Source organism: Agelaius tricolor, unplaced genomic scaffold, assembly GCF_023055355.1.
Source record: "Agelaius tricolor isolate 1412-34295 unplaced genomic scaffold, bAgeTri1.0.p SCAF_7, whole genome shotgun sequence".
In the NCBI taxonomy this organism is placed as follows: Eukaryota; Metazoa; Chordata; class Aves; order Passeriformes; family Icteridae; genus Agelaius; species Agelaius tricolor.
Genome location: NW_027269267.1, coordinates 30,411,426 through 30,426,037, shown reverse-complemented (window position 1 = coordinate 30,426,037; position 14,612 = coordinate 30,411,426). Strand labels below are relative to the sequence as shown.

The following is a 14,612-nucleotide window of genomic DNA, read 5'->3' as shown; positions in this document are numbered from 1 at the left end:
GCAGCAGGAGGGCTTGTAACATCTAAAGTGAAGAGAGCTCAGAAATTTTCTGGCCTCTTAGCCAGAACCAGATTTTAAGAGGGGGGAAGAGCCTCCCTGGGCTGTTACACAGAGCACCCAAGGTCAGGAAGGGGGAGGAGGGAGCTGACTCTGGAGCTCAACAGAGCAACATAGGCAGCACATCGTGGAATTAGCTCACTGGATAGGGGTGAGGATATTCTGGTGTTTTTTTTGGTTTGTGTTTAGTACCTAGGACACTTCTGATGCAATTTTAAACCTGCTGCATGCAGGCTGAGAGAATTGTCCACTTCAGGTTATATACATAAGAAAGGCAGGTAGATAACTCCAAATAAAAAGAGTAGCTTATACCCACCAAAACGTTTTTTTGACCATCATAAATACAGTAATAGTTATTTCAAAGGGAGCTACTGCCTGGGTTGTGAAGCATTACTGATGCCCTGATCTCAGCATTAGAGTGTTCTTTCAGTTGAGTTATTAGCAAAACACTGAGAGAGAGTGATGCTTCACTTTAGAGCAGGGAATCTGGGACTGAAGTGTGTGTGACAAAGAGTTTCTTTCCTCCCTTGATACAGCAATATAGAGCCTCGTCTGCTGTGGGAAAGGGTGGAGAAGCTTGTACCAAGGCCAGGCAGTGGCAGTTCTTCTGGCTCAAGCAACTCTGGCTCACAACCTGGCTCCCACCCTGGCTCTCAGAGCGGGTCTGGAGAGCGGTTCAGGATGAGATGTAAGTCCTTCTCCTACCCTCTGTAACACTGTGTTTCTAATTTTATGAAGCTGTGAAGCACTCAGTAATTAAAGATGATAACCCTCACAGGAAACTACCTTTGAACATGGGGTGTCAGAGTTGGGTTGGCTTTCTGTACCCTCTTGGCCATAAATCCTTGCTTGGGAAAGGCAGCAGACACAGAAATCATTGTCAAACTGTTTCATTGTTCTTGAATTCACATCCAGGCACTGCTGCTCTTTCCTATGTGCAAACAGCCCAGTCTCCATGCTCTCACAGCTCCCTCCCTTCCTCATGTGTGCAAGGGCACATTTTGATACTTGTTGGTGGTTGTTGACAGCATGCAGACTGCCATGGATAGGTCTCAGCTGGACTACTTTGGATGATGATGGAGGTTTTCCAGCTTGTGGCCACACTTGGCTCTTTAATTTACAATTGTTGTGACCGTTTACTTTGGCTTCAGACATAGGTCAGTTGCACCTATGCAAATCACAGCTTATGGTGTTTTTTTGTATAGTCCTTCAGGGACAATGTAGTAGTGAACCAGTGAAACTTAGGTCTTGTGGTCAGACACCCCTAATAGTCACCTCCCATGTCTTCCTCACTCCAGAGTGAAGTAAGAAAACATACTTTAGCTCCCTGCTTAATCTGCTTTGTTCTGTGTTCCTTTTGGGGTCTTGGCACGTGCAGCATCATCCAAATCAGAGGGTTCGCCATCACAGCGCCACGAAAGTGCACCTAAAAAGCCTGAAGAGAAAAAGGAAGTCTTCAGACCTATCAAGCCTGCTGTAAGTTGCATCCTCCTCCCCTGTCCTCCTTCTCTTTCAGGTAGATTGACAAAAAGTACACTGAGAGCTTCGTTCAGTGCCATCGGGGTGAACATCAGCTGGAGTTGATGTTGATCAGCTGGGTCTAGCAGCATGTTCTGGGCTGTGCAATTGCCTGTGCACATCAGTACAGCAAACATTAGATTTTGCACTGCTTCTGGGATTGATTTCTGCTCTCTGGACTTCTTCCTTCCTAATCCATGCCTTTCTCTCTTTCAATCTTGTGCTTCCTTCCTGGGGCTGGACCAATGATCGTGCATTTGACCTGAATGTGCCAATGCTGGGCTGAATGGTGCAGGGAGAAGTGGTAAGACCTTAAATGTTTCCTACTTTCTGTGAAAGATTTCTGACATTTTCTACATCTGGCTGCTATTACAATTGATTACAGCTCTGTGTCCAGTTGTATCTTGGGAAACTCATTGGTTTTTCATAGTATTTCTATCTTTCCTTGAAACTTTCCTCAGTAGCCATATCTCTTATGATACTGCAGTTAGTCATAAATCAGGATGGTTGGGTTTCAAGAGTATGCACATTTTTCTATGATATGGCAAGACCCCTTTAGGTTGGCTCTTCTGGTGTATGAATTTATGAGAAAGTGAGTTTTGGTAACTGTTAGGAATGAGTAAGTCAAAGGAAACAGTACTGCTGGGGCAGTGGAAACACGGAGGTGAACAAACTTGGACACCAATCCTGTGGGTTTGTCTTGCAAACTCTTCTTCTCTCTTACTTGCAACATCAGTTTTAACATTTTTTTTCTTCCCTCTCCCAACAGGATTTAACTGCACTGGCGAAGGAGCTGCGAGCCGTAGAGGATGTGCGACCTCCACATAAAGTAACGGATTACTCCTCCTCGAGTGAGGAGTCAGGGACAACAGATGAGGAAGATGATGATATGGAACAAGAAGGAGCAGATGAATCTACTTCTGGACCTGATGATGTCCGAGCAGTGTCAGTCCCTCTAATGGTGTTTTGCATCTGTTTTGCCTTATGGGGGATTGAAGGAAAAGGACGTTAGCATTTTGGCTTGTATGCTAGTTCTTTCAGATTGCTACAATCCATGAGCAAGACATAGCAGCCTCATATGTTCATATATTCAAACACTAAAGATAGTCTTCTCAATGTCCTTTCCCTCTTCTCCCATCATTTGTTCCAAAACAAGAAACTGTTTAACAATATCTTGCCTTTTATTTTCATAGAGAGGCTTTTCTAGGCAGCTTATGTAAATATTCCACTCTGGCTGTAATACAAATTAATTCTGAGTATGCTTTGATGCAGGGCAGTGACAGCCAGGGCACTAGTGCTGTTATCTCACTCCAGTTATTTCTTGTCTAACAAATAGGTCAACGTTGAACTTGAGCAATGGTGAAACAGAGTCAGTAAAAACCATGATTGTCCATGATGATGTGGAGAGTGAACCTGCCTTGACTCCTTCTAAGGAGGGCACCTTAATTGTTCGACAGGTATTGCTTTTCCTTCCCTGTGCAGTGCTGCACCCTTTCTGTGCTCATTAACCCACTCGCTCATTCACCCATGCTGTTTCTACATTATATTTGTTGTTCGTATTATCAAGACTCAGCTGTAGAGAATTTCAGATCAGCAAGATGTTTGATGCATGCAAAGAGGAGTGTAGCTCTTCACCCTTGCTTCTGTTTTGCATGCTTTCCAGTGACACTCATGGCAGCACCATGCAGAATATCTCAAAGTGGGAGAGAAGGGTAGAAAAGCTGCAGATGTGTGGAGCAAGTACCTGGAGCAAAAGCTTAGTTTTAGCACAGAACCAAATCTGTATCTCAGGAGTGAGGCTGGGAGGGAGCTGGGGTGGGAGCACTCAAGGTTTTTTAAAATTGTTTTGAACCTGTAGTTTAGGGCATACAGACCACCTAGATAACATACACACACATGTACATGCAAATTCACACAACAGTTGGTGTGGGGAGAAGCAAAATAGGTGGTGAGGCAGAGAATGTGGACAGAGTAGAGTGCTGTGTTGTTGCCTTTGATTCTGAAATTATTGTGTTCTTGTGCCTCTGAAACATAATGGTTCCCTGTTTTTAAATGAGCTTGTGTGTTAATGAGCGTGCTAGCTTATAGGAGTTTCCTCAGTAATCGCATTTCTGAGTTTCACAACTGAATGCCAATTTCTTAATTGAGTCCTCTTATTTGAAAATTAAGATTTTATGGTTATTGTTTTAAATAGTTAGCTGAAGGGATTCTCCAGAAAGTCCAAACTACTATCTGTATAGGGTCTAAGTTAGTTTTAAACAAAACAATAGGGAAAAAAATCCTCGCCCCACCCCCAAAAATGTGCTTGTCCCTGTTGTGGTGTTGGACTTAGCAGCGCAGTTGCTGTTCTCTTAATTTGTGGAACTGGCTGTGCAAGTCAACCACATGAACCAAGCATTTGCCTGCTGGTGGGAATTTCATGAATTCTAGTAGCTCTGCCCACTTTCCCTTTCCATGCAGGCATCAAAGCACAGATTATAAGCTTTTTTAAAAAATAAAAAATTTAAAAAAAAAGTGAAAAGGTAGGAAGTGAGGGAGAGAAGGAGAGAGGTTGTTAGGGATATAGACTTTTAAGCAGCACTTGAGCAAGACAAGTGTGCCTGTTTTTTCTACAGAGTACAGTTGACAAAAAGCGTGCCAGCCATCATGAGAGCAATGGCTTTGCCGGTCGCATTCACCTCTTGCCAGATCTCTTACAGCAAAGCCATTCCTCCTCCACTTCCTCCACCTCCTCCTCCCCATCCTCCAGCCAGCCGACACCCACCATGTCCCCACAGACACCCCAGGACAAGCTAACTACTAATGAGGTATGTCTTACACCACAGCTGGCTGCTTTCATAGGGTTATAGCAGCATTGCCTAGTAGCTAGTTTGCAAAGGAACTCCAGCCAATCTCCCCTGCTTTTTTTTTCTGTCACCTTTGTTCCCACCTCCCAAATAACACATTTCAGTTCTGTGTAAGAAGCCCTTAACTCTAGAGCAGTCCCACGCCAAACTTGCCAGTTTACTATTTTTGCTTCCTTTTAGTGAGTCATTAATTGCATGGCGTTCATTTTAAACTAAACTTGACTACTGCATTTTCAAGCCAATACTCTTTTTAATTCTGTTTTATTCCGGGAGCAGGCTAATTGCAAGCAATGTGCCTCTTCAGAATTAGCAGTTAATTTTGGCTTTGTCAGTAAAGGCTGGACTAGTTTCTCCACACATATGAGGAGCTGCTTGTTGAAACTCACCCAATGGGAGAGGAAGTGGCTGTGGAGGGATTTTGCTCACTAAAGCTTGCCATGTGGGCTGGGTGAACAAATCAGGTGTTGTCTGGGAGGGTTGTAAAAGCCTGAGGTATTGTTATTTTGGAATAATGAATGGGCGAAAATCTTTGGGTTTTTTTCCAAGTATGTGTGTACTCTGAGAAGCAGCTGTGTAAAGATGACTGTTATCCACCAGCACTGATTATATCCAGGTGGAGAAGGCTTTACCATGGGGGAAGCTCCCTCTTGCTGTCCTGGGCTGATCCCAGGATGGTGCCTTCCTTTACTGAGTGCAGGTGGGAAAGCCTGGTCCTTCACATGCGTTAGCCCCTTGCAGCAGAGGAGTTAATCCATGTACAAATGAACAAAGGGCCGTTTGCCCCTTACCAGCCCCAGCAGTGAGCAGGGAGCCTTGTCTGGTGGCTCCACTCCTGGCTGGGCAGCCAGCCTGGCTTACAAGGAGAGCCTCTGAAGCAGGGAGTGGTACAGGGCAAGCAAAAGTTGGTGAAAAGAACCTGCTGCTTCTCAGGGTAGAGTCCTGCCATGGAGGTGTGCAAGTGTTGTGATGAGGAGAGGTTGCAGTGAGCTGGGTAGGTTTATGGCAATGCACATGCTTACTACATAATCAAAAATGCTTCTTAACCACATAGCAGGTGGGTGGGAGGGAGAGTTTCCTCCTGGAAATTAATTTAGCTTTATACATCGTTTCCAGCTGTGCTTCATTGTTCTTTGATCTTTCTAAAAGCGCACTCTTGTAGGTTATGGAGATCAGTTGATTGATCAGAGATGTGCTTGCTCATTACTTTGGTCTAAGCGATACATAAGCAGGGTTCAGTTAACTCAGCTTGGGAAGTGGGGGCTGTGGCAGTGCCTGGTGATGAAGGAGCCTTTTGGTGTTGGGCTGTTCAGGGCAGGGATAAATTCCAAAGACCCATTGCTATTTCTTTCTGTAGAGGCTTAGGAAGATTAGAGGTTGAAGATTAGTTGATGCTAAACAAGTGTCTTGTAACAATATTTGCATAAAACTGAGCAAAAAACCCAGTACTGCTCAGTATAACTTACCACATGCACATTCTTTATATATACACACTTTTTTTTTTCCACTTGTCCCATTCTGCTTCAGTATGATATGTTGTCACTATAATACTAAACTGGCAAGGGGTTTTAAGTTGTTCCATTTCCACTTTTAACAGTTCATTGCTTCACTTGTCTTCTTTCTTTCTTTATGTTTTTTCATGTTTAGACTTCATAACTCAACAAGCACCAGTGATTTTATCCACTACATATTCATAGTGTCATGTCACTGTTTGCTACACCTTCCACACTAATGAGCCCCTTTGTTCGATACAGGTTTAATATGTTGCTTTGTCAAATAAAGGTGGAAGAATCTGCTGCAGCTTTCTGGCAAGAGGCTCAGGTTAAACAAAATAGGGAGAATGAACAGTAGTGAACACTGAAACATAGTCCATCATAGAAGTGAATGCTTGATCCCAGATGGTTCTGATTTTGTTGCACAAGCCAAGAGATCAAACTTCATAATTTAATTAACTACCTCAATTCAGAGATGCTTCATAAATTCAAAAATTGTAGGTAGTGGGCAGCTTGCAGATAAAACAGTATACATACATTTAAGTAGATTGTCAAAAGGAGAGACATTCCCTTGCTTTGTGCCTGATTGTAGTGGTCTGTACTAAAAAGCTTTGCTAGCAGCTGAGGTTCAGGGATGACAATTCAGCTAATTGCATTTTGCTGTAACATGTGCAGTGTGCATATGTATCTAGCTCAGGTGTGGTGCCTGCAGTGCTTTGTGTATCTATAAAGGAAGTATAAAAGCTTGGGGAGGCTCTGTAGCATAATTCCATAGTGCCTTTAAAATGTTGGTGTTTGTTATCCATGCTTTTTATTGTCATTAATATTAATAAAGTTGAAATTTACATTGCAGACTCAGTCCGCTAGTAACACACTCCAGAAACACAAATCTTCCTCCTCCTTTACACCTTTTATAGACCCCAGATTACTACAGATTTCTCCATCTAGTGGGACAACTGTGACTTCTGTGGGTAAGTAAAGTAGCTGAAGACAACAATTAAAAAAGGGTTCAGTGACTTCAGTGGCTCTTTAAAGTACTTAAGAATGTTACCATCATGCTTTTTATTTGTTTTGCAATGGATTGCATAATTTATTTTCTTTTTCCATTTACATTTCTTACAAAAATTAGGACTCTCTCATTGTTCTCAGTTACTGATTTGGTTTGTATAATATAAAAAATCTATGTCCAGAATCCAGCACTTGAAGGTATTACATGCACGTTACTTTTTTTTCTTTCAGTAGGATTTTCTAGTGAAGCAATGAGATCAGAGGCAATAAGGCAAGACCCTACACGGAAAGGATCAGTTGTCAATGTGAACCCCACAAACACACGGCCACAGAGCGACACCCCAGAGATTCGCAAATACAAGAAGAGATTCAATTCCGAGATCCTGTGTGCGGCCTTATGGGGTAATGCAAACCTGTTCTTGCCTTGCCATTCCTGAAATGTAATGTGCCAGCAGGAGCTTTCAGCCTTTGATAATGCATCTCCAAAACTGTAGCTGTTTCTCTGCATTTATTCAGTGCTTGTTTACATCTTTTTTGTTGCAAGACCTGATTATTATTGTGTTTTTTACAGTATGTTGCTTCTGCTTTGTTATGATTTCCCACTGGTACATATATGCTGCTGATGGCACAGTTTAGACTGAGAATCACAGAATCATTAAGGTTGGAAAAGACCTCTGGGATCATCAAGTCCAGCCTTTGACTTAACACCACTGGATCAGCTAGACCATGGCACTATGTGCCCCATCCAGTCATATCTTGAACTCTTGCAGGATGATAGCTCTTATCACCTCTGTGGGCAGCCTGATCCAATGCTTAACCATACTTTCAGTGAAAAAGTTCTTCCTGGTATCCAACCTGAGCTTGCCCTGTCATAGCTTGAGGCTGTGTCCTCTTTTCCTGTCACAGGTTGTCTGGGAAGGGCTTCATACAGTTCATCAGGATGTTCTTTTCAGCCCTTTCCAAACCCTGCTGGTGCATCTCTTGCAGCTTTTGGGAGCTTGTAGTAGTCCTTGCACTGTACACCTGGTGCACACAGGGTATTTTGAAAAAATTATCATCTTCTTCAGGTTCTTGGTAATGTATCATTGCAGGGCTTGATTAAGGTGTGTTGTGTAAGATGACTTGTTGCCTCAGTCATCAGTTTATGTAAGAAGTAAGATAGAAGAGAAAAGGATAGAGGAACAATTCCCATTCTGAGACTTAGCTTTGTTTAGAGTGATTACTGCAGAGAGAAGCTGGGTATGAGATGTCAGCTGACCAAGTCTGTCTGGTCTTCTTGTCACTAGGGATAATTTGTGTTGGTGTCAGACAGTCAGGATCCCACACTTCATCAGGCTTTGAGCACTGCCTGTTGCCTGCTGCAGTGTAGAATCTCTGCTGCAACCCCTAGCGAAGGCTTTTCTGTGGTGTTTGTTTCCTGGAATTTCACAGAATCTCTGAATTAGTTTTTTCATTATCTAAATGTTAATAGTTGATGCTCGTGTATGTTACATACATAGTTATCTAGTATCCCTAAACTTGGCAGATTATAAATGCACATGCAGGTCTTTAAAAAACTTAAGAAGAAGAGAATTGGCCATTGCCCTACAGTATATGATTATTGTAAAGGTAACACAGTCCCCTCTCTTTTTTACATTTTTATAGCTCTTTCCAAGGCTTTAGTTCTCTTTTGGGGTTATGTCCAGCATTTCCTGCTTCTCAGAACAGCCAGTCCCAGTCTTCTTTCCTGCATAGCTGTGTCAATGAAATAGCTCTCCCAACACCTTGTCTTCCTATATGCTATTTTCTTTATTTCCAGAATTTACAGATAAGATTTTTTGCCTCAGCACTATTTCTGCTTGAATTCCTGTGTAACATTCTCTGATAAAGTTAAGACTTGTGCAAATGTAAACTTTCAGGCTGTGAGAGGCCAAAGGCAGAGAGAAATCATATGGTGTCAGTAAAGATGACTCATAATTTCTCTGATCTGCCTTGTTTTGCCAGTAGCAATTTGTGTTAATGGTTTCATATTTCTTTGATCTATATATCTGTCTGTTAGGGTGGTTTAAAGAATAGGTGTAAAATCCTAGAGGTGTTTTACAGCTGTAACACAGCCCTTCACTGAACATTTAGGGCCAAACTGATGGTGATACAAGTTGGTACACATGCTTACTTCTTGATAATGTTTAACTTCCTTCACCCTTAAGAAAATTAAACCATTTCATGGTGATGCTTTCTATTCAAAAAGAGAGGGCCTTGCTTTGCTTTGCCTTTACCAGTGGTAATGCCAGTAGTATCTGGCAAGCTGTTAATTGCATTAGGTCTCTGATGCGGTTTCTTCTGGCTCTGAGTGGTGAAAGCCAATGTTAATTATGGATGGATGCAGTAACACAGATTCTTACACCCAGCCTCCACAGACAGCCTGTACTTTTTCAGGAAGCATTTCCATTTGTTTGAAAAAAACAGAGCTGCTTAATTGTAGGGTGGCAGTAGAAGAGCTCTGCTGTCTGTGAGTGAGGAGGGTGTCTGCAGTGTAAAATATAAGCCCTGCTTGCCACCAGTGTAATACCTCATTAGTTTCATCTAAAGTGCACATAGCTGAGGGAAGGGGTTGGGCACAGGTGTGCATGAGAGCTCAAAGCAGGAACAGCTGCACCAGAAAGGCAGAGGCAGGAGAGGTGAGGGTGGAGGCAGGAGCAATGGAGTCCTGATGGAGAACAAGGAGGGGAAGGGACCCTGAGGGAGCAGTTTGCATGTGGCTTGCTTTGATTTGTGCCCACCCTGGAAAAGGTGCAGAAATACATCTTGAAACTTACAGCTTTGTTGAGTGGGTACTGGAGCTGTAGGAAGGAGACAAGCTGCTGGGCACTTCCTTGGCTGGCTTGGTGCTGCTTCAGCCTGTGCTAAGCATGACTTGTGTGTGGCTCACTCTCCCTGCTTCCTTCTGCCTCTTCCCAATCTGAATATTGTCCCAGTAAGAGGGACAGGCAGTGTGAAATGCTCTTGGGTGAAGTGGCCATTGCCTGTGGGGGCTGTGGGGTGGGATTCAGTGGGTACAAACCAGTTGGAAGATGCAGAGGTGAGAGGTGGGCAGCACAGGGATGAAGGAAGTGTCAGCAGCTGAAGGAGAGCCTGGAGGGTGACAGGCCTCCCAGGAGAAGTATTAGAACAGCAAATCTAAGCAAAGATGCCTTGGGACTGCTGGCACCTCTGAAGTTTTCTTACTGAAAAGGGTAGGGAGAGGATAATGGAGAGATGCATGATGATTTCTGAACTCACTATGGGCTACATCTGTTTTTCTCATCCACCCAGAGGCTTTTAAGAGCCAGCACCAGCAGCTCAGCCCCCTCCCTATTGCTACTGCTTCCCCCTAACACCCTCTCCCCTTTCAGAGACACCTTGTGCCCCCTGGGTCAGGCTTAATGTGCCCTCCTTTTTGCAAGCCTCTCCCATGCCTGGTATCCAGGGGGTGTTTAGGTGAGCAATAATGCCCTTTTTCAGTACTCTGAGAAGGCACATCACTGCTGTAGGTGCACTGATACACACACACACACACACACACCTGGCCCTGGGCCCACCTGCTCTATCAGAAAAGAGCCTATTGGCCCCACTGTAGTTGTATGTGGGGGTTAATTGTCTGACTAGGGATTAAGACCATTCAGCAGTGTAACTATGACCATCTTGTGTGAGTTTTGCTTTTCTTACTTCATTATTTTATTGTGCTAAAGCATGGCAAGTTTTGTATTGGGATTGCAACATGGAAGTCTAATCAAGTGAGTCATACATTGATGTGATTTCCATTTCCTGTACTGTACTTGAACTGTCTCTGCAAAATTTGTGAACTTCTGGACTTAAATACTATTGCAAAGAAATAGTTATTAAATTTAAGAGTGATAATATATTAATAGGTATTTAAAACTTAGTCCCATATATATCTACTATATTAAAAAAATGTAATTGATTCTAAATAATAAGGTTTTATGGACTCTTGGAGTGTTCCAGTGGACCTTTGAAACTTAGTGTAAAGAAACTGGCCTACTGACTCTTCTCATCTGTATTTCCTTGATCTTTAGGAGAAGCCTTTGGAAACACAAGATTACTGTAGTTCCTCTAGTTTTAACATTCAGATGGAAAAGATTGTTGTGAAGCTGGGAACAAACCCAGTGCTTACCCTTTTGTGGAAGGGCTGCAACACAACCTGTTTCTCTCAGTGGGAACTGTTTTTATTGCCATGTCCTTGTCAAGAGCATCCTGCTACCACCCCCCTAACAACAGCTAACACATCCTTGGAATGCATAGGCTTGCATACCTCTTTGTGCCTTATCTGTCCTTCCACATTAGTATGCCTTATTTTTTGGGAACTGGTGCTCTAGAAAGCTCTCTGTGGTCTACCAGTCTCTTGAACACTGTTTGGTGTCAGTAGTCACTGTGGGCAGGTAGTGTAGAGAGCCTCTGCAGCAGGAGATCTTTTAGGCTACAGGCAATGGAGACCCAAGCAGCTGTGGTTAGACCTGATTGAAACAAGACAGTTGCTCTGTCAGTCATCATTTCCTCAGAATATGTGAGAAAAAGTGCTTACTAACTTGGATCTCTGTTTTTTTTTTTTCTAGGAGTGAACTTGTTGGTGGGCACTGAAAGTGGTCTGATGCTGCTAGACAGAAGCGGGCAGGGGAAGGTTTATCCACTCATCAACCGAAGACGATTCCAGCAAATGGATGTACTTGAAGGGCTGAATGTCTTGGTGACAATTTCTGGTAAGGTTGACTGTTGAATGTCATATTTTACCTCCATGTGGCATGGTATGGCAGAAAGATTTTCTTGGCAGCCTGTGCTGTGAGGGGGAAGTCCTGACTGAAGTCAGTGGGTTTCCCATCATTTCATCTCTGAGTCTTCAGTTTATTTCTGCAAGTTTTCCACACAACACCCATGCCTGCTTGCTCCCTGTCCTTCCTTCTGTGGAGTGACCTTTAAAAATGCTGCATGAGTTTGTGGGAAATGTCTGACTCTGTTTCCTTGTTCAGTATTTGAGAGCTGGAAGTTAATGTCTGTGAAGTTTGGGAAAATAGCATTCTTTCCCTCTGTCATGATTACTTCCTACCTGGCCTCTTTCTAACTAAAACACTAAGTGCTCCTTGGGTTTAAGAACGTTTTTCTTGTGTGTTAATATCTGTAGAATGGGGAAAGCTCTTGCAAAATAGGGAAGTAAGAGTGATGTGCAGTAAAAGTGTGAGAGTGAGTAGTACAGTGTGTACATGGTGTGGAAATAACCAGAGTGAGAAGGCAGATTGGTGCCTGGTCTCTCACTGGGTGCAACTTGGGAATGGCAAAGCAGTGGGAGATGAAGGGTGGTGGTGATGCTTGTGTTTGTTTTGTGTGTGCTGATAAAAAATGTGTTTTATGAAGCTTGAGGTTCCAGACTCTTTGGCTCCAGAAAGTTATGGTATAAATTATGGCATAAGTTTAACCTGCTGTTGAACAATCTGATGTGGTGCATTGTTGGTCTTTCTTCACAGGTGCTGTTCAGCCAGTTACCTTTTGTTTTGTTTGGTTTGGGAAATCAGCCTTTGCTCTGTTTTGTGTGTGTGACAGGGAGAGGATGTTACGTGAGGTTTCTCACAGGATTCGCTGTTGTTTTTCAAATCCACCTAAATTTTTTTGAGGCTCTGGAACTTCTCTAAGTGTGCTGGAGGAGCTCTCTGGCTCTCCCAACACTTGTTCAAAAGGACACACTTTAGACATTTAGTGGAATTTAGTGCATTGGTGATGTGTTACCACAGATCCAAAGAGCCATGCCCATGCTGCTGTCATCAACACGGGATTTGTTTCTGTCTGGAACAACTGAATTTTATTGGCTTGTCACTTGCTACATGCTCAGATACAGCTATGCTGTGAAATCTATAAAAAGAAAAAGATGAATCAAGCAGCGTTTAAAAATACACAACCTGCTGTGTGTCCTTTTGATGTCTAATGCAGTATGTTAAAATATAAGCTGTTTGAAAGGCACTATTTGATAGAGTTTATTTTATAGCAGACCTTGTCAACAAAAATATTGAATAATCCAACTTGTGTAAAATCAGTTGGTTTGAAACATATCCTACACAAATCACAAGTGTCTGTGATTCAGTCTTGTGTATAATTGTTTTAAGTTTATTTATTTTTGCATCAGTCACAATTGGAGTACCCTGACACATCCGTTTTCTTTGTTTCCTTCAAAACTATTGCTTCCTCTGTGGAGACACGCTACATTAACCCTTAAGAAATCAGCTGATCCTTGGTTGTTCTTGCCTTTGTGTCTGTGCCATCTCCTATGTTTTATGGGAGGTTACTGGAGTATGAGGCAGAAGAGGCATTCTTGCCCAGTGAAAGGCAGGGCTGGGGGAGCATATTCAGTGAAAATATAATGCTGTTATGCCCAAACTTCCCCTTATATCCCGCTTTTGTCTTCTGTGCTGCACATCTCAGTTCTTTACCCTCATGCTGGACTTCCCTAAGTATCTTTTTATTTATGATGCGTTGCTTCACCTCTCCAGGCAAAATTGGAATGCTGGAGTTGAGGGTATGTTTCTGCAAATGGTGTGTTTTGGCAGATTAGTGGTGGAACTGTCTCTGAGCTTTGTCCCAGCACTGCTACAGCCTCGCTGGAAGCATTGTTCAGCTCACTGTGGTGCACTCAGCCGTTTGTCCCCCTGAGTTTTTTGGGAAGTGATGTGCTGATGGTGGTAGGGTTTGAAAGGTGTTGCCACATTGTCTGAAGAAGTTGCAGTGTGTTAGGATTTTGAGAGGATTGTCACCTAAACTTGCTTTGAATAGACAATAGAGTCTGAAAACATGAAATCAGTTCTTGGCCCAATTTATGTTTGAAATACAGAACTTTCTGACAACAAAGCTTTTGATACTGAGATACTGAGCCTGCTAGAAATAGTACAAGAGAGCCTTGCAGGTAAAGCAAGAGTAGTTGATTGGTGCTTCAGTTCATGCTGTTGAGAGGCAAAAACCAATTTCATCTGCTCAGGTGGTACAGTGCAGAGTCATAAAATGCTTGGAGGGGAGAGCAGCAACGTGCATGCAGAACACACTCCAGTTGTGGCTCCCTGAGGGTTTTGCCAGCCCAGCTGGCTGATGGTGGCACCAGGAAGGTAGGAAGAGATGACAGAGTGGAAGAACTGGTTGGAATCCGCCTGCTTAATAATTAAAAACCACAGTGACAATAAAAACAAAAAACTCGGTATAGGAAAAAGGACCTTGCATTTGAAACTATGTCTGTGGGAGAATCCAAGCTGGGTGTTCTCACAGAATTCGCTGTCTGATTAGTTCATTTGATGGCTGGAGCAGAGCTTTCTTTCTTATTTCATGATCACAGAGATTAGATCCATGCAAAAAATAAAAAATACCAGAATTTTGAGGGCTGTTTTAACTGACTGGTAGAGCTTTACAAAGAGAAGGATCTAATCTCCCCCACTCCAAATGTGAGCATTAAGAGCAGCATAACTTGTTGAAATAAATGCATAGCCATGTTTATATAACTAACCGGTTCTGCTCTTTTCATGTCAGGCTGCAGAAAGGCAGAGGAATTTCCTGTCTTGTGACTTTTCCTTGTGGTCTAGACACCAGAACACAATGGGAACACATTTGAGATATTTCTCAGTTGTTTTGAAAAATGTTTCTGGTTGGAGAGAAATACCCTGGTGCATATCATGTGAATTAAAAGGAAAAA

At 42.8% G+C, this 14,612-nt stretch overlaps 1 protein-coding gene across 1 annotated transcript in view; it reads left to right on the top strand.

The window, feature by feature from the left end:
• Positions 1–14,612, top strand: part of MAP4K4 (mitogen-activated protein kinase kinase kinase kinase 4) — a 165,890-nt gene that overhangs the window by 138,551 nt on the left and 12,727 nt on the right. The window contains exons 19-27 of the mRNA XM_071430786.1: positions 594–745; positions 1,436–1,533; positions 1,871–1,879; positions 2,345–2,520; positions 2,912–3,032; positions 4,191–4,382; positions 6,765–6,882; positions 7,151–7,321; positions 11,509–11,657. Of these exons, the coding sequence (XP_071286887.1) occupies positions 594–745; positions 1,436–1,533; positions 1,871–1,879; positions 2,345–2,520; positions 2,912–3,032; positions 4,191–4,382; positions 6,765–6,882; positions 7,151–7,321; positions 11,509–11,657 (1,186 nt within the window). The remainder of the gene's footprint in view (positions 1–593; positions 746–1,435; positions 1,534–1,870; positions 1,880–2,344; positions 2,521–2,911; positions 3,033–4,190; positions 4,383–6,764; positions 6,883–7,150; positions 7,322–11,508; positions 11,658–14,612) is intronic.